General features: G+C 41.0%; 1 protein-coding gene across 1 annotated transcript in view; it reads left to right on the top strand.

Annotated features, from left to right (window-relative positions):
• The window catches only part of CNTN5 (contactin 5), a 1,036,023-nt gene that overhangs the window by 916,335 nt on the left and 93,922 nt on the right, over positions 1–25,766 (top strand). The window contains exons 14-16 of the mRNA XM_089775740.1: positions 185–312; positions 3,267–3,442; positions 25,491–25,611. Coding sequence (XP_089631866.1) covers positions 185–312; positions 3,267–3,442; positions 25,491–25,611 — 425 coding nt within the window. The remainder of the gene's footprint in view (positions 1–184; positions 313–3,266; positions 3,443–25,490; positions 25,612–25,766) is intronic.

The following is a 25,766-nucleotide window of genomic DNA, read 5'->3' on the forward strand; positions in this document are numbered from 1 at the left end:
AGGGAATAAAATGGGTTCATTTGCAGCTTTTCCTAAGAGAATCATCTTCGTTTTTCTGGCATACAGGGGGCAGCAATTTTTAATCCTGTTGATTAGCCCTAAAAGATAACCCCATTGAATATGCCTATGTTTGAGGATATGGTACATGCTAATACAGAATACAAACATTTTTTATAATTTTCAGGATAACTCTTCTTCCAGATGGGAGCCTACAAATACTGAATGCTTCCAAATCTGATGAAGGAAAGTACTTATGCCAAGGAGAAAATGTATTTGGCTCCGCCGAAACGATAGCATCAGTATTTGTTAAAGGTATGGAAAAGCACACTGATCATTAATTAATTAATATTTTATCAATTATTGATTATGCATATAGTATTTGTACACTATTATCCCAGACTGGATCAAGAACCCACTGTGCTAAGCACTGCACAGACACAGAACAAAAAGACAGTACCTCTCCCCAAAAAGTTTACAAAAGATTGTGCCAACAATTTATTTCCCCTGTTGAATACATGCTTCTAATGTTTTAAGATACATGTCAGGAAAAAACTAGTATATAAATTAATTTTATCCAGATTATCAAGTTAATTCAGTATGGTAAAGAAGAGAGAGAAAAATAAGGAGGTACAGGCAGTCCCCGAGTTACGCGGATCCGACTTATGTAGGATACGCAGTTACGAACGGGGCCCTTCCTCTCCCTGGTCTCCAGCAGACCAGGGAGAGGAAGCAAAGCGGCAGAACACGCGGGCAGCGGACAGGGGGATGGGGGGGGGACCAGGGGGGTGGGGGGGCAAAGCAGAGCCAAGCCGCAGAGCAGTGGCCAGCTGACAGCCCAGACGCATCTGGGCTGTCAGCTGGCCGCTGCTCCGTGGCTTGGCTCTGCTTTGCTCTGCTTTGCCCCTCCCCCATCCCCCTGGTCTGCAGACCAGAGGGGCAGGGGGGGCAAAGCTGAGCAAAGCCACGGAGCACGCGGGCAGCGGACAGCCCAGACGCGTCTGGGCTATCCGCTGCCCACGGGTTCCGTCGCTTTGCTCCCCGTCCCCCTGGTCTGCAGACCAGGGGGACGGGGAGCAAAGCCACGGAGCCCGAGGGCAGCAGGACAGCCACGGCGCGTCTGGGCTATCCCGCTGCCCCCGTGCTCCACGGCTTTGCTCCGGACACCTGTGGTACAGCAGCTGGGGCGCTGCCAGTTGGTCCCGTAGCGCCGCTCTGGGCGCTACTGGACCAACCGGGCAGCACCCCAGCTGCTCTGCCCCAGGCGTCCTGATTCAGCCACTGCTGGTCAGTTTCAGCAGCGGCTGAATCAGGACGCCTGGGGCAGAGCAGCTGGGGTGCTGCTGGGTTGGTCCAGTAGCGCCGAGGAGCGGCGGCGCTACTGGACCAACCCAGCAGCACCCCAGCTGTTCTGCCCCACGTGTCCCCAAGTCAGCCGCTGCTGAAACTGACCAGTGGCTGACTACAGGAAGCCCCTGCCCCGGGCTTCCTGGAAGCAGCCGCTGATCAGTTTCAGCAGCAGCTAACTTGGGGATGCCTGGGGTTCTTAAGTTGAATCTGTATGTAAGTCAGAACTGGCGTCCAGATTCAGCCGCTGTTGAAACTGATCAGTTTCAGCAGCGGCTGAATCTGGACGCCAGTTCCGACTTACATACAGATTCAACTTAAGAACAAACCTACAGTCCCTATCTTGTACGTAACCCGGGGACTGCCTGTATATACCCTCTGACTTTCAGACATGCTAGCTTCCAGAAAGAATTATCCTTTCTACATGCACACAGTAATGAAAGTATAGCAATAAAAGTACTATTTTTAGCCATACAAACCCTAAAAGAAATATCTGGAAGTCCATCACATCATTAACTACTCAGTTAAAACTAGTTTACCAGGCATTTGGTTGTTATTAATACAGGTGATGTCTGATTTATAGGTAAAAGATCAGTCATCTTAAATGTACGCAACACTTCCCTCTGAGTTATAAATCAGCAATGAATAAATGACAATTCAGAGAGCATTTTTTAAAGATACATCAGAGATGCATTCCACTGGGTAGCAGCTGTTTGTTATTGACACATATCAGGGGTGCTGTGCAACCCCATATTCTGGATAATCTATATCTCCATGTCAGTCTTGTACCTGTCCTGCAGAGCCTTACCATGCAGTTTGTTCTAAAGGGAGAACCTTCACCCCAGGTGTGGGGGTGAAGGAAGGGTCATAGAAATATAATATAGAAGAAACTGAACCTCTGACTACCAGGGGAGATAGTTCAAACTTGATCATCACAAAGAACCAGAACCTGAATGGCACTGAGCTTATTACATTTGGATGTGAGGGAGCAGATTGGCACTGAACATTCAATTTAACCAGCAGCAGAGGCTCAATCCTATAAGTTGCTGAGTGCATTGTGCCCAACCCAGAGACATTTTTAAATCAGATGTTCTGTATGCAGGTATTTACAGTGACTTTTAGGACCAGAGTGCTCTGCGCCTTGACAGACCAAGCCCTAAAGTTGCTCAAGATGATGGCTCAAAGCAGGGCCATGGGTTATGTTATTGGCTCCAGCTTGCTGTTCTCTTAAAAAGAATAGTACATGCCCCTTGCTAACACATACTTCCCTTTCCGTCATACTGACTAGCTCTTATAGTGTATTCGGACAGGCCTTCTACCCGGAGGACTGCATTCCCAGTATTATTGCCCATGCCAAGCATACCCAAATCTTGAATAAAACCCTCCAAATCGTGAGATTGGTTTCTTTTTTATATGTTTTCAGGTGTTTCAGTCTTTAGGGGGTCTGCTTTTCAAAAAATTTTCCTGCAACTGTGGGAGAAATATACTCTTTTTTTTTAAATGAAAGTTGAGATTGTTGTATAATCACAAGATTCCAGAAGCTGGTGCTTTAAAAAATATTGTGAGGCTCATGATGAAATCCCAAAATTTAGTAACACTATTTCTTGAGCACAATGCATCAGCCAGTATGTTAGGAGGTCTCCCTTCCCAGCATTCCCAGTGATGACTAGTTGAGATTATGCCTTGTTGCTTTTATGAAAGTAAGAAGATTGTTGCTGGCTCTCTTTGCCTTTGCTGCCTCCTCATTGTTGGTCCACACAGCACAGTGCAGAGTTTGATCCTGTGTACTCAGAAAGAAAAAACATTCAGCCCAGCAGGCAGACAAGATTTATGGAATTAAGTAGAATTCAAGAAAATGCTATTGATGTTGGAATATCACAGGACCTGCATTTAATTATTACTAATTGTTTTCTGTTTTCAAGAACCAACAAGGATAGATCTGACTCCCAAGAGGACTGAGTTAACCGTTGGAGAAAGCATTGTCCTCAGCTGCAAAGCCATTCATGACAACACACTAGAGGTTACTTTCTATTGGACCTTGAATGGGCAGCCAATAGATTTTGTGAAAGAAGGTGGACACTTTGAAAGCATGAGGGCAGTAAGTGAACATATTTTATCGTCTATAAAGTTCTAATAGTTCAATCTGTTTACAGCTAAGGCTTTCCCATTTATGACATAACTGAAAGATGAAAAAATCCATTGGTACCAAAATGAAATGTTAGCTAATGGAACTACTACATTCATTTGAATTAATTCAAGCAGCTTTAGTCAAGAAGAAAATAGCTTTAAAGCTCTAAGTCCCAATGAGTATGTCTACACTACGGGACAAAGTCGAATTAAGATACGCAACTTCGGCCGCATCAAGTGCGTAGCTGAAGTCAAAGTAGCTTAACTCGGCTTTTGGCAGTGTCTACACTGCAGAAAGTTGAAAGAAGAACACTTTTCCTTTGACTTCCCTTCTTGTGAAAACAAGGTTACCAGCATCAACTGGAGTCCTCTTCTCACTTCAAATTAGCTCTCTTAATTAGCCCATGAATTTGAACCCTGGAAGATCAACAGCGGCAGCTTCAATCTTCCTCTGTAGTGAGGCATGTAGGGATCCCAGTAAGAAAACAGAAGGTACTTTGAACCAAATCCTCCTGATCTCACTCATACAAATAATTCCATCAACTTTTCTGGATCTATTGCCTGTGTAAGGAAAACAAGTTTATTACCCTTTTTGTTGTTAGGAGTCAAAATTTGAATTACAGTTATTACTGATGTTGCTGTTGTTTTCATAGAAAATGTAAGTTACAATGTAGACAAGACCTCACACAGCACATATTTTAATCAGTGAAAAAAGACCTCACACACTACATATTTTAATCAGTGAATACCAAGCACTACATGTTTATTTTCAAAACAATATGTGAGGTTTTAGCTATGCAGCTCTCATCATAGTTAATGGAAATCATGTGACAAAAACCATTTCACCTTTGTTACAGTAACTATGTAACAATTAGATAAAACAAACAGACTGATGAACTAATTTGAAACCTCGGGGTAGTCGAGTTAGTCTGTACAGGATAAACTTAAAAAACAACAAGTGGTCTGGTAGCACTTTATAAACTAACAAAGCATGTAGATGGTATCATGAGATTTCGTGAGCACAGCCCACTTCTTCAGATGACTGGTCAAAAAGGACCCTGACTCAAAAAATGTTCCCCACCCCTGAACTAAAGGGTTCATAGCTTCCTGTAGTTCCTCTTGGCTGGAAATGGTGAACCAGAGTCAATGCGAGCCATAAGGCTACACATCCTTTAGGCAGACAAAGTGGCAAAGGCTCTCTAGAGGCTTTCTCAAAGTGGAGCTGCAGCCCACTTTGAGAAACACTACTATTTATGAGTGAGGTTGGCATTGGAATGCCCAAAAATTCACCTTCTCTTCCTGGCAATTACATGTAAATCAAACATTAATGCAATGTTAACATACCTAAGGCAAGCATAAAAATCAGGGCATTTAAAAAGTTAATATTTCTAATATACATGCAATGTAATTGAGTTAACTTTGGATTAGAAAACTCAAAAATTGTAATCTAATTTGTCTGGCTTCATATTACTATATTGCCAATATTTGTATATTACATTTAGCTTCTGTGGTGCCTTTTTTAAAATAAAACAATCCCATAGTGAAGTGCATTCCTAATGCAGGAGTCCTCAGCAGATGCACCTATATCTGAGGCTATGTCTAGATTGCAAGCCTCTTTCCAAAGAGCAGGACAATGTAGCACTTTAAAGACTAACAAGATGGTTTATTAGATGATGAGCTTTCGTGGGCCAGACCCACTTCCTCAGATCAAATAGTGGAAGAAAGTAGTCACAACCATATATACCAAAGGATACAATTAAAAAAAAATGAACAAATATGAAAAGGACAAATCACATTGCAGAACAGGAGGGGGATGTGGGGGGGGGGGGAGGAAGGAAGGTAAGTGTCTGTGAATTGATGATATTAGAGGTAGGGAGAGTGGGATGTTTGTGAGTTAATGGTATTAGAGGTGATAATTGGGGAAACTATCTTGGTAATGGGTGAGATAGTTCAAATGTTTGTTAAGTCCTTGTTGGAAAGTGTCGAATTTTAACATGAATGACAGTTCAGAGGATTCCCTTTCAAGTGCAGATGTAAAAGGTCTTTGTAGCAGAATGCAGGTGGTTAAGTCATTGAGAGAGTGTCCTTTCTGGTTAAAATGGCAAGAAACTGTTTTCTCTTTGTGATCTTGTCTGATATCTGTTTTGTGGGCATTAATCCTTTGGCGAAGTGTCTGAGATGTTTGTCCAATGTACATAGCAGACGGACACTTTCGGCACATGATAGCATAAATTATATTTCCGGATGCGTAGGAATATGTGTTCTTGATCTTATAACTCACTTGGTTAGGTCCAATAATGGTATCAGCAGAATGAATATGTGGACAAAGCTGGCAACAGGGTTTGTTGCAAGGGAAGGTACCAGGGTTGGTATTAGTGTGGTATGTCTTGTGGTTGTTGGTAAGAATCATCTTGAGGTTAGGTGGTTGTCTATAGGGCTGTGTCTACACTACATGCCTCTGTCGGCAGAGGCATGTAGATTAGGGTTGTAGGCAAAGGTAAATGAATCCGCGATTTAAATGATCGCAGCTTCATTTACATTTACATGGCTGCCACGCTGAGCCGACAAACAGCTGATCAGCTGTTTGTCGGCTCACTGCTAGTCTGGACGTTCCCCCCGTCGACATCAAAGCCCTTTGTCAGCAGCCCCGTTATTCCTCGTGGAATGAGGTTTACTGGGGCTGCCGACAAAGGGCTTTGATGTCGACAGGGGGAACGTCCAGACTAGCGGCAAGCCGACAAACAGCTGATCAGCTGTTTGTCGGCTCAGCGCGGCAGCCATGTAAATGTAAATGATCATTTAAATCACGGCTTCATTTACCTTTGCTGAATAAACAAATCTACATGTCTCTGCTGACAGAGGCATGTAGTGTAGACGTACCCTTGGAGACTATGGGTCTGTCTCCCAGAGCCTCTTGGAGTATGGTATCCTGTTCCAGTATAGGATAATGTGTTGGACAGGTTTAAGTTGGGGGTTGTAGGTGATGACAAGTGGTGTTCTACTGTTGGTCTTCTTGGGTGTGTTGTGAAGTAGATGGTTTCTAGGTATTCGTGAGGCTCTTTCAATTTGCTTTTTTATTTCTCCGGGTGGGTAGTTGAGGTTTATAAATGCTTGGTAGAGATCCTGAAGCTTCTGGTCTCTGTCAGTGGGATTAGAGCAGATGCGGTTGTATCGAAGGGGTTGTATCTTAGAGCTAAAGAGCTGCACAGAACACTGAGATTTAGGATTGATGTCTGTAAACAAACTTTATGGGACCACAGGAAACTTGGCCACACCCATGATAAGTGGACATCTGAATAATTAAAATCATGCTGGACCACAGATGTACCAGATCAGAGAGAGCTAGACTAGAGAGGTTCAGCCAGTATAGAGGAACATTACTCAGAGTATCACAAAGCCTTCTTTCTAGATTCCTTCCATTGTCCTGATATTACTAAAATAATTTTGCTGTATTAAAAGAAATATCGGGGATAGTCTGACTTTCTGTTGAGTTTGTGGTGTTCTTTCCCTTCTATTCCTTAAAAATGTCTGTTCCATCTTCCTAAATGACAGGAGTATAATCAGTCAAAATGAAGAGAGAAAGAGATTTTATTTCAAATACAAAGGTAGTGTTTCTCTTCAGAGACAGCCAATCAATTAGATTCTTTAGGCACCTTGTGACAGAGCAGCTCTGCCCCACTTCAGCGATGTGAGATCGCCCTGCACCAAGGCCGCTCCGATCCCCGTGCTGTCCGGGGAGGCAGCTGTAAAAAAACCCAGATGCGCCATGTGTTCTAGCGCTGTGGCACAGCTGAGCTGCAGCAGTGTCAGGGGAACAGGAGGACATCTGGCCCCCATGGCATGGGGGAGGAGAGACAGAGAAGTAGCGGATGCAAGGGGTTGGGCTAAAGGGCAACGTGAGGTCAGAGGGAGGGGCGAGAGGTGGGACTGCCCCAGTGGGGGAATTCAAAGAGGAGAGGGAGGATGCCCAAGAGGGGGGTCAGGAAGGGAAGTTGGGTGGCGAATGGACACCCCAGGTACCGTGAACCAGACTCGCAGGGGGTAGGAAGAAGCCCAGGGTAGGGCTTCCTACATATTACCCAAGAGCTGGTGAGTTTCAGCAGGAGCCCCATCAGCCGGACCAGACCATTAGAGTACTAGTCCTCAGGGCCCTGGGCTGGGACCCATAAGAGAGAGCGGGCCTGGATCCCCCTGCTCCCCACTTGTCAGCTGACAGTAGGGGTAGTGAGTGGTGTGTATGTGAGTTTTATTATACACCTGAGACTTTAACTGCTAGGACAGAAGGTCCCTTCTCAGCAGGCAACCAAGGAATGGCTGACAGGTGCCCCAAGAATTTTCAGGGAGAGCTTATTACACCCGAAACTTTAACTGCTAGGGCAGAAGACCCTTCGCAGCAGGCAGCCGAAAAATGGCTGACAGGTGCCCTAAGGATCTGTCCTGTGGAGGCGACATGATCCAAACACGCAGCTCTGCCTGCGTCTACCCCTTTGACCATCTGGAGTTCTTTTAATTGTGTTTGGCTCTGTTACAGCAACAGGAGGAGTCAAGTTAAAGCTTAAACAGTTAGGATGTGTCTAAACTACATGGCTCCGTCGATGGAGCCATGTAGATTAGGCTGATCAGCAGAGGGAAATGAAGCCATGATTTAAATAATCACAGCTTCATTTAAATTTAAATGGCTGCCATGCTCTGCCAACCAGCTGATCATCAGATTTAAATTTAAATCAAGCCGCTATTATTTAAATTGCGGCTTCATTTCCCTCTGCTGATCAGCCTAATCTACATGGCTCTATCGACGGAGCCATGTAGTTTAGACACACCCTTACAGATTTATTAAAGAGGTTTCTAAAGCATGTGGTTACAGTGGCTATTGCTCTATTTCTTAACTGCTAGCAAATACAGATCTTAAAAATGGTTACAAAGGAAAAAGAAAAAAAAGGAAAAGAAAAATAAATAAATAAATAAATAATAAAAATGAAATAAAATAATGCTACCAAATGACAGCTTAATCTTTAAAGAGCTCTAAGTCTATGCGTGCACTAAGACAAAAGGCCACATACGGGTACAATTTTTACCCCCTTCTGCGTCGCTCAGTCCCAGCGTGTCAGGCCAGGATCGGTCACTCAATCCCTAGGAAAGACGAATACGAGGCAGGGCGTCCCCATGTGGACCTCGGGAGTTTAATCACGTAACCCGACCAGCAGGTAGTTGATGGATCGAAGCTCAAATAAGCATGCTGCTGGGCCCCATCTTTATACCCATGGGGCCACGTATCCTCTTTCTTATTTAAGATGCCAAATTGTGCTGGTCCGTCTTTGTGACGCCAGCTCTTACAAGGAAGTTGTGAACACAGTTTAGCCTTGTAAGAGAGATAACTAAATTGAAAGTACTGGACATTCTTTTTTCAGTGAGAGATTCCCCTCCCCACTCCCACCCCCTTCCCCTGCCCAGAACGGTTGTGTGATCGTATCAATATCAATGCTAACCAAGGGAAGTTTCTGCTGCCTTTACAGGTCAACAATTGGTGTATGGCCCCCTCTATCTATGTTTACAGTCATTCAGGGTCACAGCAGCCAGCATATCCGGGCCTTCTGTCAAGGCTTCAAAGACAATGCTGATTTTATTGCTCTCTGTGCCCTGTGTGCTCTGAGGCACCTAAGAGGGGCAACCAAGATGGATGTTGCAGGGGGGATTCCTGTCTGGCTACACTACTCCCTCCGTGAGAAAATGCCCCTGAGGGGATGAAACCGCAAGAGAGAGAGGGTGCAGCCAAAGACCCTCTTATACATGTATTTCAAAACCAATTCTTCAGTTGATAAGTTCGTAAACTGGGCTGAAGACACAGCATACATATTTGAAAATATATTACAAATGCATTGTATAAACTGCCACTGTTACACCATTTAGTGATAGAATTCCTAAACAGCTATAGAAATGTTCTTGTAGGGGAGCATCCCTCTGCCTTACCATGATTATGAACACAATTATCTGGTTTCCACACACTCTTGCAATAATGGTAAGCTTTATTTAGTTACATTACTTATTTGTTTAAAAAATGAGGCCACATTCTTTTTCGCTGTCATTAGGGAGAGTGGATGGGAAGGACTATTTGAAATGAAAGAAGACTGAAAATAAATCGGATACATGACAGGCTGGGGGGAGACAAATAGTTATAGTTACTTGCTGCTATGCAGAGCAAAGATATAAAAATTGATGGCCTTGTTAGGAGAATCCTCATTAAAATCTTCTGAATATTGGAGAAAGCATAATCTGCCACTCGTTTCTCTTCTTTGAAGGTGTTAGTTAAAATGTAAGCAGATCTTAGTTTACCAACAGACAGACCTCTCTTCCTGCCATGTCATGGAACGAAGCTATATACCGTGTATTGGAGAGACGTAATTCCCAAAATTTGTAATTTAGAAAGGAAGCATGTTCTCTCTTGATGGATTTTGGCTATGAAATAGAAACAAAATCCCCAAATCATTCATGTGTGGGCTTGTTTTAGGCATATCTTGTTTCACTTTCTGTTAACTTAATCGTAAAGATAAGATTATTTGAAGACAAATAATCTTTGCTTCATTAAAAACATTTAACTAAGATAGGGACTTTGATAAACAGATACAAGGAAGTTATTCTGTGTATTTTCCCCCACAATTCTGCTCAACTTGCCAGGGCCAAAATGTGATATAGCGTGTGATAAAAACCCAATATTAGGAAATTAATAATATGAGAAATTTTTAAAATGCTGTGAGATTCCTTCCTTTAGTGCCATTAACTTCAGCTTCATGATTTTTTATTTCTGATCAAAGTAATTTTCAACTATAGAAGTGAGAAGATGCCGATTTTCTGTGGAATATAGAAAACTTTGGGACTCAGATGAGTAACATCTCTTTAAATTAGGGACTATTATATGCTTTTCGGTGCTTGAAATGATGTAATGTCATAGCTGCAACACTTCAGCATCCACCTCCTCAAGAGATATTAGCTAGCTCTACAGAAGAATTTTTCTGTCAGTCCAGTACTGTCCCAAAGAGGTGTGGCTCACATGATAGCTGTGAGTATCTGAGGCCTTGATATAGATTAATCCTGTGTAAGTTTTATGCTCCAGAATAGATAAACATAAAGATGGTTTCACTGCTTTGGTGTCAAGTATCAAAGGGGTAGCCGTGTTAGTCTGAATCTGCAAAAGCGACGAGGAGTCCTGTGGCAGCTTATAGACTAACTGAAGTGTAGGAGCATAAGCTTTCGTGGGCAAAGACCCACTTCGTCAGATGCATGTAGTGGAAATTTCCAGAGGCAGGAATAAATATGCAGGCCAGGATCAGGCTGGAGATGATGAGGTGATCCAATCAAGGAGGATGAGGCCCACTTCTAGTACGAGGAAGTGCGGAATCATAGAATCATAGAATCATAGGACTGGAAGGGACCTCAAGAGGTCATCGAGTCCAGCCCCCCGCCCTCAAGGCAGGACCAAGCTCCACCTACACCATCCCTGACAGATGTCTATCTAACCTGTTCTTAAATATCTCCAGAGAGGGAGATTCCACCACCTCCCTTGGCAATTTATTCCAATATTTGACCACCCTGACAGTTAGGAATTTTTTCCTAAAGTCCAATCTAAACCTCCCCTGCTGCACTTTTAGCCCATTACTCCTTGTCCTGTCCTCAGAAACCAAGAGGAACAAATTTTCTCCTTCCTCCTTGTGACACCCTTTTAGATATTTGAAAACCGCTATCATGTCCCCCCTTAATCTTCTTTTTTCCAAACTAAGCAAGCCCAGTTCATGAAGCCTGGCTTCATAGGTCTTGTTCTCTAGACCTTTAATCATTCTTGTCGCTCTTCTCTGTACCCTTTCCAATTTCTCCACATCTTTCTTGAAATGTGGCGCCCAGAACTGGACACAGTACTCCAGCTGAGGCCTAACTAGTGCAGAGTAGAGCGGCAGAATGACTTCACGAGTTTTGCTTACAACACACCTGTTGATACAACCTAGAATCATATTTGCTTTTTTGGCAACAGCATCACACTGTTGGCTCATATTCAACTTGTGGTCCACTATGACCCCTAGATCCCTTTCTGCCATGCTCCTTCCTAGACAGTCGCTTCCCATCTTGTATGTATGGAGCTGATTGTTCCTTCCTAAGTGGAGCACTTTGCATTTCTCTTTATTAAACCTCATCCTGTTTACCTCTGACCATTTCTCTAACTTGCTAAGGTCATTTTGAATTATGTCCCTATCCTCCAAAGAAGTCGCAACCCCACCCAGTTTGGTATCATCCGCAAACTTAATAAGCATACTCTCTATCCCAATATCTACATCATTGATGAAGATATTGAACAGTATGGGTCCCAAAACAGACCCTTGAGGAACTCCACTTGTTATCCCTTTCCAGCAGGATTTAGAACCGTTAACAACAACTCTCTGACTACGGTTATCCAGCCAATTATGCACCCACCTTATCGTGGCCCTATCTAAGTTATATTTGCCTAGTTTATCAATAAGAATATCATGCGAGACCGTATCAAATGCCTTACTAAAGTCTAGGTATATGACATCCACCGCTTCTCCCTTATCCACAAGGCTCGTTATCTTATCAAAGAAAGCTATCAGATTAGTTTGGCATGACTTGTTCTTCACAAACCCATGCTGGCTATTCCCTATCACTTTATTACCTTCCAAGTGTTTGCATAGGATTTCCTTAATTACCTGCTCCATTATCTTCCCTGGGACAGACGTTAAACTGACCGGTCTGTAGTTTCCTGGGTTGTTCTTGTTCTCCTTTTTATAGATGGGCACAATATTTGCCCTTTTCCAGTCTTCTGGAATCTCCCCTGTCTGCCATGATTTTTCAAAGATCATAGCTAAAGGCTCAGATACTAAAGGCTCCTCTATCAGCTCCTTGAGTATCCTGGGATGCATTTCATCAGGACCTGGTGACTTGCTGACAGCTAACTTTCCTAAGTGACTTTTAACTTGTTCTTTGTGAATCCTATCTTCTAAACCTACCCTCTCTCTGCTTGTATTCACTACGTTAGGCACACCTCCAGACTTCTCGGTGAAGACCGAAACAAAGAAGTCATTGAGCATCTCCGCCATTTCCAAGTTTCCTGTTACTGCTTCTCCCTCCTCACTAAGCAGTGGGCCTACCCTGTCCTTGGTCTTCCTCTTGCTTTTAATGTATTTATAAAAAGTCTTCTTGTTTCCCTTTATGCCTGTAGCTAGTTTGATCTCATTTTGTGCCTTTGCCTTTCTAATCTTGCCCCTGCATTCCCGTGTTGCTTGCCTATATTCATCCTTTGTTAGTTGTCCTAGTTTCCATTTTTTATATGACTCCTTTTTTATTTTGAGATCGTGCAAGATCTCCTTGTTAAGCCAAGCTGGTCTTTTGCCATATTTTCTATCTTTCCTACACAGCGGAATTGTTTGCTTTTGGGCCCTTAACAACGTCCCTTTGAAATACTTCCAAGTCTCCTCAGTTGTTTTTCCCTTCAGTCTTGCTTCCCATGGGACCTTACCTACAAGTTCTCTGAGCTTATCAAAATCTGCCTTCCTGAAATCCATTACCTCAATTGTGGTGGTCTCCCTTCTACCTTTCCTTAAGATCATGAACTCTATTATTTCGTGATCACTGTCCCCTATACTGTCTTCCACTTTCAAGTTCTCAACTAGTTCCTCCCTATTTGTTAAAACCAAATCCAGAACAGCTTCTCCTCTGGTAGCTTTTTCAACCTTCTGAAACAGAAAGTTGTCTCCAATGCAGTCCAGAAACTTATTGGATAGCCTGGGCCTCGCTGTGTTAGTTTCCCAACAAATGTCTGAATAGTTGAAGTCCCCCATCACCACCAAATCTTGGGCTTTGGATAGTTTTGTTAATTGTTTAAAAAAAGCCTCATCCACCTCTTCCACCTGGCTAGGTGGCCTGTAGTAGACTCCTAGCATGATATCACCCTCGTTTTTTACCCCTTTTAGCTTAACCCAGAGACTCTCTACACAGCTATCTCCTACATTCATCTCCACTTCAGTCCAAGTGTGTACATTTTTAATATACAAGGCAACCCCTCCTCCCTTTTTTCCCTGTCTGTCCTTCCTGAGCAAGCCGTACCCTTCCATACCAACATTCCAATCATGCGTCCCATCCCACCAGGTTTCTGTAATGCCAATGATATCATAGTTGTATTTATTGGTTAGCAATTCCAGTTCTTCCTGCTTATTACCCATACTTCTCGCATTTGTATATAGGCATCTAAGATACTGATTTGATCTTGCCTCCCTGTTGTGCCCTGACCCTCCTTTCTCGTTGCCATTATAGGCCGTAGTCCCCCCATTTCCAACCCATCTCCCAGTCCCGCACATGCAGCACTTACCTGTGGGCTTTGCTCACCTGCCCCCAACAAACCTAGTTTAAAGCCCTCCTCACAAGGTTAGCCAGTCTGTGTCCAAACAAGGCCTTCCCGCTCCTAGAAAGGTGAACTCCATCTCCGCCAAGCAGTCCTTCCTGGAAGAGCACCCCGTGATCAAGGAAGCCGAATCCCTCCTGGCGACACCATCGTCGCAGCCAGGCATTCACCTCCAGGATGCACCTCTCTCTGCCCGGGCCCCTACCTTTGACAGGAAGGATAGAAGAGAATACCACCTGCGCTCCAAACAGATTGACAGATTGAGAGAGCCAGACTTGTACCCAGAAGCCTCCTGCTACGGGACAAGCCCAAGAAAGAAACCAACAGAACACCGCTGGCCATCACCTACAGTCCCCAGCTAAAACCTCTCCAACGCATCATTAGTGATCTTCAACCCATCCTGGACAATGATCCCTCACTTTCACAGGCCTTGGGAGGTAGGCCGGTCCTTGCCCACAGACAACCCGCCAACCTGAAGCATATTCTCACAAGCAACTACACACCCCACCATAATAACTCGAACTCAAGAACCAATCCTTGCAACAAACCTCGGTGCCAACTCTGCCCACATATATACACCAGCAACACCATCACAGGACCTAACCAGATCAGCCATACTGTCACTGGTACATTCTCCTGCACATCCACCAACGTAATGTATGCCATCATGTGCCAACAATGCCCCACTGCTATATACATCGGCCAAACAGGACAGTCCCTACGTAAAAGAATCAATGGACACAAATCTGATATTAGGAATGGCAACATACAAAAACCTGTAGGGGAACACTTCAATCTTCCTGGACACACAATTGCAGATCTAAAAGTAGCCATCCTGCAGCAAAAAAACTTCAGGACCAGACTTCAAAGAGAAACTGCTGAGCTACAGTTCATCTTTAAGTTTGACACAATCAACTCTGGATTAAACAAAGACTGTGAATGGCTTGCTAACTACAAAAGCAGCTTCTGTTCCCTTGGAATTCACACCTCCAGATCAGCTGCTAGAAGTGGGCCTCATCCTCCTTGATTGGATCACCTCATCATCTCCAGCCTGATCCTGGCCTGCATATTTATTCCTGCCTCTGGAAATTTCCACTACCTGCATCTGACGAAGTGGGTCTTTGCCCACGAAAGCTTATGCTCCTACACTTCAGTTAGTCTATAAGGTGCCACAGGACTCCTCGTCACTGCTTTGGTTTCCATGACAGATTCATAACATAATTTTAATTGGTTTTGTTAATAATAAAACCATTTACACACCTTAATAAGATTTTGGTATTCATTCTTGCTACCCGTGTGATGCTGGTACTAAGTATAACTACGATTCTGGTACTCTATGTAGTGCCACAAAGCTACCAAGTAATTCCACCAACAGAAAAGTTTATAGTGACTGATGCTAAACACCCACCTATGAAAATTACCCATGCACCAGTGATAACAATAAAAAACAAAAGGCATATCTTAACAAGACATTTTGTCTTATTTGACTGTGTATTATGTCTTTAATTATGGACATCTACAAATAGCATTGCACTGTTTCTCAAACAGGGGACCAAAGAACAAAACTCTGATGGTGCTGTGTCTGTTACTTACTGAACTAGCAAATATTTAGTACATACATCAGCTTAGATGTGTCACTTTGTTAAAGGGTTTATCCCTTTACCCTCTCACATCCATGATCATTCTCACCTGAATAGAAAACAGCAATGCCCAAAGTCCAAAAATGCAAACAGTTCCATGTTTATTGGGGTGACTTCCTGTTTTCCTGCAACTCATATAGGTAATACTCAGCTATAGCGTAACCAACCATTTTACTGGTATTTAACTAACCAATCCTAACATATTGTAACATGATTGTCTAACCAATTATGTCCCACCATCTTCATTGGCTTACACCCAGAAAATTTAATTATACAACAGACAGAAACAATAAAATAACCAGAGGCCATCCAGATAAACGATAGAGAAGTGCAAATTTCTCTAAATATTCTTGGCTCTTCCCTTTATCTGGAGGCGGTTGGCTTTCTAAGAGCCCTAAACTGCCTTATTTCAATGTGACTGGTTTAGGATGCATGATTATGTGACTATGGTTCCCAGTTTATGGCTGTTCCTGCTGCTCTAGCCAAAGACCTCTGCTTAAGAACAAGGCCTCAGAGGCTATGTCTACACTGCCAGCTTTTGCCAGCAGAGAGTTTCCTAATGAAGCACTCATTAGCAACTTCTCACACTTCATTTGCATAATCTCTGCCTGAGGCTTTTTGCGCAGAAGCAAGTAGTGTAGATGGATCCGTTTTACGCAAAAAAAAAAAAACCTTTTGCCCAAGATCTTTATGCCTCAAAAAAGGAGGTAAACAGATCTTGCACAAAAGGGGGGGTTGTATGCAAAACAGATCTGTCAACACTGCTAGTTTTTGCGCAAAAACTTCTTGAGCAAAAAGCCTCGGGCAGAGATTATGCAAATGAAGTGTGAGAAGTTGCTAATGAGCACTTCATTAGCATACTCTCTGCCCGCAAAAGCCAGCAGTGTAGACATAGCCAGACTGTCATGAAAGGCCCATATTTAGAAGGACTGTGGTTTTCATCCTTTACTTTTATACCTCTGTAACTTGCTAAGTGATAAGAATACACCTACATTCTTAAAGCATAGGCCTTTTACAGGAAGGCCTGAATATCTGTATCCTAACAACTTGTGTCACTGGCCAAGGGGAAGAGGGAAAATGTTAGGATGAAAGATTGTGAGCATATAGGGAATAGTAAGAAAGGGAGAGGAAACACTCAAAGTAAGGATTACACTGACGGTAAGGACTACAGAATTCATTTTCCCCCTATTGATTTACAAAGAAGAGTTGGGGGCAAGGTGAGAAAGTTTGTAACTCCATCTGGTAGCTGACACATCATTTTATGTCTCTTTATCCTATTGAACTCTCCTGTCTGACATCACAGCCAGATTGCCCTCTAGGTTCTTTTGCAAGAGAGGGGATTATTATATTCACACAGGTAAAGGTGGGATGTGGTTAGAATGTCTTTCAGTGAAAGAAGGGTATTACAGTCATCATGGAGAGTGACATCCTGACTATTTGACTGCTCCCTGTCAGAGGTGGGTGAAACAAATAGTAGGGTTTGGACAACCTACTGCACAAAGAGTAGAAAAGACAATGTGACTAGCTCCATTTCTGTTGCATGTAGGCTATACTGTATAATTGGGAAAAGCCTGTAAAAAGTGGGAGTTTATGAATTATCTCAGTATGGGTAAAGGAGGGACAGATTCCTAGGGAGGTTTCCTAGCAACTGCTCTTGATGGTTAAACTCTCACAGCAAGAATGAGTACAAACCTCTATACTTTAAGATCTGCACGTAAAAGTTACTTTCCTGAAAAGCAACTCACAACCTATTATCATTTACGAAACAGAAGCAAAAATATTAACACATTTTTTATTCACATCTGAGGTAAGGGATGGAATGAAAATTTTAATTTTTCATCATAAATTCATCGTAAGTCACATAAGTGAACTCCATAAATCATTCTGATATCATGGTGATGGGGGTGGAAGGAGACTCTGAAGAGAGCAGAATAATTTACATATTCAAAAGGTGCAGGTAACCTGAGCTTTGATTCACCTCTGAAATTAGGCCACCACATCTAAGGCAGCAGCTAATGTTGTTGATAGATAGATTAGTATGTGAAAAATTACCCCCATGCAGCAGCCTAAAGGTAAAGCTAATTAGAAGCATTGTGGGCACAACTGTGACCTAAGATAAGTTGCAGTACTGCAACAGATAAAACAGTGGATTGATATGGCAATTGTGGATTCTGGGGCCACCTATATACTAATAAATGAGATACTTTGGAGCATAATGTAAACAATTCAGAATAGTTGATTGTCCTAGGAAAAAGAACCAGGATTCCTAAGAAATGGCATTACTGGCCATACTATTAATTATTTGATTTTATCTGTTTAAACTCTGTTTGTCAGGGCTAGAAATGAGTGACAGGGGATGGTACCTTTGATGATTACCAGTTTTCTTCATCCCCTCTGGGGCAGCTGGCATTGTCTGATCCAAAATGGCTGTTATTATGTGTTGTATGTTTTTTTATGAGGATCAGCAGTGTACTCAGGTCAAGACATATAAGCTGGGATTTGCAAAGGAGGTTAGTCACCCAACTGCCTTTAAAATTCAGTAGGTAGTTGGGAACCTAACTAACTATCTTAGGTTCCTTTCCAATTCTAGCCATATCACAGAAGAAGATGACATATTTCATGCCCTATGGTGCTTACCTTGTATTTTGAGCAGATATAAACATTTCAGATACCAAATGCACTATGTAGCTGGGTGGTTTTCAATGTTTTTTTAAATTTGTTCTAAAAGTGCACTTCTAGAGAAGTGTCCACTGACACCATGACTGAAGAGCTAAGTCATAGCATACAGCCTTCCCAAAGACTAACTGAACCAGGATCTGATTTTTCTTAGAAGAGAACACACACAACAAGTAGCAATTTCCTGATACCACTTATTTTAGCTTTTAAAAATATTAGAAGCATGTATTGACAGATACCTCAGGCAATTCTAAATCATGCTGATCGAGTTTTGAAACCTTTTGACTCTTCTTGCTTCACTCTAACAAACTTTCTTTTATCCTACCCAAAGGGAAAGCATGTCTCTGAACTTATTGAAATGTTAAATCTATTTTAGCAACAGAAGTGGAAAAAGTAGAAGATGGAGATTCTGGCTTTGGTTACTTTTAATGGTTACTGTATGAGAATTTTTGCTGCACTCCTGTCCTTATAAAAGAGTTCCAATCTGAATGGTATTTTTCTTCAAACCTAAACATGAACTAAAATATGACTGTAAAAACTAGGAGTCCTATGGCATCTGGGGCCACATCTATACTCACCAGCAGATTGACATTCCACAGATCGATCTTCTGGCATTCAGTTTAGTGGGTTTAGTATAGACCTGTAAATCGAATGCTGAGAGCAGCTCCGTCCAGCATCTGAACTCGTTGCCGTGAGGAGTAAGGGAAGCTGATGGGAGCATTTGTTCCCATTTACCTCCTCCTGTGTGGACAGTGTGGAAACATGATATAAAATATGTTGACACCAGCTACATGATTAACATAGTGGGAATTACTTATCTTAATTCGACCTCATGCTGTAGTGTAGGCTAATCCTTAAAGACTAACAGATTTATTGCAGCACAAACTTTCATGAGCAAAGACCACTTTGTGATAACTTTTGCCACTCGCATCTCACAAAAGCTTGTGCCCAAATAAATCTATTAGTTTTGAAGGTGCCACAGGACACCTTGGGTTTTTTTGCAGATAAAAACTAACACAACTAGTCCTCTGAAACTTCTCAATAAGACTGTACTTTGCTTTTATTAAGGGTGAATTGAACCACTTCGGAAAATTTACACACCAGTCTGAACATCAATCCTTTCCTCAAACTAAACCCAACTCTTTTATGGTTCAGTTTGCATAACTATCCTAACTCTCCTCCACTTTCTTTTTGTCATTCTCAACATACTCATCTATCTTTCAAGACACCCAGAACAACCCTCACCCATGTCATTAACAGTGTTAATCTCTACTCTGTGATCTCTTTTCTGAGGTTATAGGTTTGGTAAAATTTTAGGAGTTTCAGGTCTGACTTAAGGTCAATGATATCTGCTGAAGAAGCTCTCGAGATTTGTTAAATGTTCCTAGGAAATAAGGGAAAATGAGTCTGATCGGGATTCAGATAACATTCAACTAACCAGCAACAATATTTTAGATAAACCATTTCCATTTTTTTGACCTGTGATTGCTCCTTATCTGTAAATACAGGATTCTGAATGATATCTCTGTGACCTTTAGATCCCATCCAAACCACCAAGGCAAACCTTTAACTTACGTTAGGTTAAGGCCATATATACATCCTTTATAAGAGTTGTCTTCAATGCAGGAGATGATAATCCCCATACAAATGCAGTCTATTTCATTCTTATTACCATTTACAGTAAGCAAATTCATTAATCTTTCTACTAGGGCCGAGTAATATTCCAGGGGTAGGATTTTCAAAAACTAACTGCTTCGGTCTAACTCTGCTCCCATTGCAATCTACTGAAGTTTTGTCATTCACTACAGTGGAATTAGTTAGGACAAGTGCTTTGAAAAACTTAACCTCTTTGGTGCCAGTTTTGTCACAATTTGAAAAGAGAATGGGGTGTGTGCAAAAAGGTGGCTTTTATGCCAGTTTTTAGCCTCTTTCCTCCATTGACTCTCTCTTTCTGCTACCATGGGGAAGTTTGAGCATTAGGCTAGTCCTTGGTGTAAATCAAGGCAATGTGACAAGTTCTCATATGTTTGCCAATTGACAGTAGCCCTAGAGAGCAGCCAGGTATGAGAGACCCCTTAAACCAGCAGCCAAAAGTGGGATACGGTAGGAGCTTTGAGGTCAGCTCTATATCACCTACAACTCCTTGCCCACACTGGGGAAATGTTTAGTACTCAACTAAGATGACTTTAGATCTGTTTTGTGTAACTGGAGCAGCACAAACAATCCTCAGGCATCGGTGAAATGTCATCTTCATCTTCACCAACAGTATTTTCATTACTTTATGAAAACTTTATTTCTTGATGGTTTTCCAAGGTTTCAAAACCCTGCACTATGTATTAAAAAAGGACTTCCTCAGCCCCAAACTCCATAAAATATACATGTACTGTCATCCAGAATTTTAAACCTAAAGGACCAGCTATAACCTTCGCAGATGTACTGATATATTATGAGGTATCCTTGAACTCCAGATTTGCAGAGGACAAATCTCTAGAGTGACTTTTATGTAGTTAGAAAGTGAGGTGGCCCAGTTCCAAGATGTTGAGCACCTGTAAATCCTGGGGACTACCCTGGGATTACTACTTAGCACCTCCCATTTTCAGGCCACTAATTAGTAACCACAGATCAATTTATATTAAAAACAAGCAAACTTTATTTTCTTCCCCACACACATGCTGTTATTCTGTAATACATATAAATGTTTCACAGGGATCCATTTTATTGCACTTGTCTTCCTTTTTTATAGCAATAATACTTCCAATTGCTGCCAATTTATCGATTTATTTAGGCATGCAGATTAAATACACATTATTTTACTGATGAGAATATTAGGATTCATATAGTTACAAACCCTGTAGTAGTTAGAGTGACAACAAAGATTTTGAGAAAACTCCTTAGCAATTAAACAAGAAAGTTGCTATCTATAATGCTTTCTTCCCCCTTCGGAAGAAAGCCCATATTAAATGGAGATTATACTCGAAGGAGATACTGAAATGTGGACTGATTTCAGTCTTATCCTTTAAATGCCTGAAGTTTATATCAGAAACATTCATCTTCTTGAGTAATCCATGTTTCGTGCCTAACAAGCACTACTGTGTTAGGAAAATTAAAAACTTTTTATCCCTAAATCAACTCCTTATAGAAATGAAATAGTGTGTATTTCTTTTCTGTTCAACTATTGACAAATGCTAATATTTCCTAGCAAAGATTAGAGTGATGTAAGAGACTTTCTGAAACTTCAGAAGAGAACATAGAATTTCTGAATTGTACTTGGTTAGATCATTGATGTATACATTAAAGTATCCTGCCTCCAGCAGTGTCAGAAACTTCAGAGGGCAAAGCAACATCTTAACTTTCTACTATCAGATCTATTAGTTCGTTGTGCCATTTTCTCCTGCATTTTCCCTGGTACCAATGGCAGCCTCAGTCATCCATCTGTCTACTTCTCCAACAAGCAACATTTCCATGCTTTCTCCCTGCTTACCATTTCCTATTTTAAAAATTCTTACCTAAATTTTAATTCCTAAATTTTAAAACATAGGCTATTGGTGCCTGCAAATCACTGTTATATCTGATGTGTCGTTATCTTATCCTGCATTTTACCACCATCCAGTTTTTCTATTTCATCCACCTGTTGCGGCCTTTCTGAGTGATAGATTGTTAACTCTCTGGGGAAGGATATTGTCTTTGTTATGTGTTTGTACAGCCCCCAGCACTGATCCTTTTCTGTGATTCCTAGGTGCTACCATAATACAAATAACAGTAATAACCAATTCCACCATATGATAGTGGGGTGGTTTTCTTTCTAGCCATACCTTGTGATCGCCTTTCAATCCAGAACATGAAGACTAGAACAATCAAATATCATAAAAGCTGATTAATGGGTACATTCATTAATATTGCAGAACTAAAGGACAAATATCATCATCACTGTAGCTGAGCTCCTGATAAGTGCATGGCTACCATGGAGATAGGAATCTATATAGGAATCAGCTTGAATTGAACATGGAACCAGAAGTCAGAAACTTCAAAATTTTAATCCATGGCCCTTATCAGTAAAATGAAGTATTCTGTTAACCATGGGTTATTAATATGCTAAATATATATATATATATATATATATATATATATATATATATATATATATATATATATATATACAGCACAACAAATTCTGAGTTCTAGCCAAAAATATATACAAGGTGTCGTCTACTATGTGTGTAAGCTACCATTGGCTGTCAGAGATGGCTTTTGAGACCAAATCAATGATGGGTTTTATATGATGGCTACATTGCCAGGGTTGGGAAATTGGCAGCAAGACTATGTCACCTCTGACACACCAAACCACAACCGTCTCTTGCAAATTCTGTGCATATTGGCATTGTCCTTATTATATGGTCATTTTAAATAGTATATTCTATTTTAATAGTATATTCTAATAGTATATTCTATTACTTTCTTGAAATTATGTTGAGAAAGCATCGTATGTAGATTTTGCACTGTTTATGACGCTTTGCACCAGGTCTTCCTCTAATTTTTATTCCCATCGTAGATGAACAGCTCTTAAATTAGACCTTTTGTGGGCTATATCTTAGAAACCCTAATGTATTTTTAATCATAGATTAGGTGCTGAGAATTAAGCATGATCCTAGTAGTGTAAACTTAGTATAGTTGAACAGTTTTCCATCAGAAAATGCCAATTAATGAAAAGCAAAACTTTCCAGGGACATACCAGTTTTGAAAAAAAAATTAGTTTAAAAAAAGTTGAAACAAAAGAGTTTTGAAAATGTCCTAATCAAAATGAAATGCTTCAGAGGTTTTTTTTTTTTCAAAATTATTTTATTTTGGATTTTTATTTTAGATTATAATTTTAATATAACATTTTAAAAAGTCAAGATTTTTATCCTAATGAAAGGTTTAAATTTAATTTCAAATTATGTTTATTTTTCAAAAAATTGTTTTATGGGAAATTTCAAATGTGATGCATAAATTCAGATTGGGAATGAAATCAACATTCAAAATCAATAATTTCCTTCAAAACAGAAAGTTTGGTTCCTGCACATCTCTAATTAATTCAGTCTGTAGTTCAAATTGAATTTGGTACTGGTAACTGCTTTGCTTATTTTGTTGTATTGCAGGGTGTTGTCTTTTTAATTGAGTGCCACCCAGAAGTGGCTGCATTACTGTACTACATAAGGGTTGCCTATACATAAAAATTGTGTTGTGTTAACTGTATTGGCATATAGTAGTACAGACTATCCTGAATCTGCACTAGGAGAGGTACAATTAAACTAGGCCCATAAAAAATAACATCCTTAAATGAAATACTTAAATTAGTACAAAAAGTATGTGTAGACTACACTTAAGGATAAAATTCATTCCTATACTCCATACAGGACCTCTTTATCCAGTATTCCTCTGCATATTCAAAATAGGCTTCATTCCTATCTCCCACTGAAAACAGTAGTAATTGAGAGCACTCAGTATTTCTTAAAAGAGGATCAGCATGAGGTTTCTGCACCAGTAAGGTTCCTTCTAAGTTTTCAGTATTGAATTTCAAAGATATTTATACATTGTGCTGGCTCTCAATTTCATTTATCATATTCACAAGCACAGAAGTTTGACAAGCCCTCTATAGGGGAAAGCATTATAAAATGTAAGATCGTTCTTATTGTTAATAGGGGAATTGGGAGTTACACTGCTAACATGCTACTATGCTAGAATAGTATGATTCTATACTTGTGTTGGACATACTTTTTGATGATTATGAAATCGAAACCTAATTGGAATGGAGTATGGAAGTTTTGCTGTCATAGTTTAAAACACGACAAAAGAATTCTTGTGAACAAGAGCTAGTCACATATGCATATACTTTAAGCACAGGTGAAAAATGGAACTGGAATGGTATGCTGACCTCCTGAATATGAAAGTCTGTCACCCAAAGAGAAATATCCCTTCCCCTAGCAAAGGAGCAAAGAATCAGCATTAAGTCATTAATGTGTGGAGGTGTGATCTCTAAGGCCCACTCAAGCCAATGGAACAATTCCTATTTATGACAACAGATTTTCGTGTGGCTGTTGTCTGGGGCATCCAGAAGCTAGAAGCATCACTTGAATTTATTAAATAGCACAAATTTTCATACACAGCTACTAATGCTCCAAAGGGCAGTTGAATTGTTAGCTTCTTGCTAGTTTCCAGGCACAGTTTTTGAGGACACTGATCACTGTTGACTAGAACTTTGACAAACAAAAGCAAGGACTCCCATTATTTCATGTTCTTTATTTAGTCAGTCATTAGTGGAGTGCGCTCTTCACCTGGAAGTACATACAAATTCTAAAGTGGATGGGAGAGCAGGGCATTTCTTGCACTTATTCAATTTTTTGTTAATTTTCAGTTATCCACCTGAACATTAATCATCAGAAACTTTTCCAGAAAACTTGGTCTCCTCCCAAAAGAGCCAATAACTGCAATTAACACTATTCCTCAGAACACAGAAAATGGGATCTCTTCTCACAGTAGTCCTATTTCCCTGCCTGATTTCATTAATAATACAGGCAGTCCCCGGGTTACATGGATCCGACTTACATCGGATCCCTACTTACAAACGGAGTGAGGCAACCCCACACTAGCTGCTACCCCCCAGCAGACCAGGGAGACGTGAAGCTAGCACCCTCCCCCCCCAGCAGACCAGGGAGATGCGGAGTGGCTTTTCTCAGCAGACACCTCAGCTTGAGAATAAAGGACTGAGGGAAGTGAGGTGTGGGAGAATAAAACTGAGCTCTGGAGAAATGTTTGGCTAGAGTTTCCCCTACAATATGTACCAGTTCCGACTTACATACAAATTCAACTTAAGAACAAACCTACAGTCCCTATCTTGTACGTAACCCGGGGACTGCCTGTACTTCATCTACCAGTACAGGAGTCATTTCAAAACTAACAATTGCACATGAACTATTTGTTTGGTTTAGTTAATACATTTGCTATTTATTGTCCATTTGGAAAGCATTTCTCTGTGCATGTAAGCATGTGTGGGTAATTATTTCTTAAGCAATCTAAAGGTTTTTCTTTAATTATTTTCTAAGTATATTAGACATTAAAAATGCCCTTTAATCTCTGTGGATAATTTTATTAAAATCACTTCCCCCTGCATTCCTTAACAAGTGGTATTTGTATTCTGATAATTATTTTAATATAATCTGTAAAACCTACAACGGGGATTTTGCCACATTATGCAAAGAGCCCCCTTAAACCACATTGAATTGGGCAGATTTACAACATTTTAAACTCACACTTCGTCCCTCTTTCAGCAAGCATCCTCTGCAGATTTAATGATCAGGAACATCCTTCTGATGCATGCTGGGAGATATGGCTGCAGGGTACAGACCACAGCAGACAGTGTATCAGATGAGGCAGAACTTCTTGTTAGGGGTGAGTATGCTGAAAGCTCAGTCTGAAGACATAATCAACATAAATTTTCATACAAAGGAATTTAAATGCATGGACATTGAGCATATCAGTGCTGTATATTATACTTAGATTTTACAATATTGATGTCATTTTGCTTGACGTTTTTGTCTTTAAAA

The sequence above is a fragment of the Pelodiscus sinensis genome, chromosome 1, assembly GCF_052426305.1.
Source record: "Pelodiscus sinensis isolate ZL-2025 chromosome 1, ASM5242630v1, whole genome shotgun sequence".
NCBI classification, from domain to species: Eukaryota; Metazoa; Chordata; order Testudines; family Trionychidae; genus Pelodiscus; species Pelodiscus sinensis.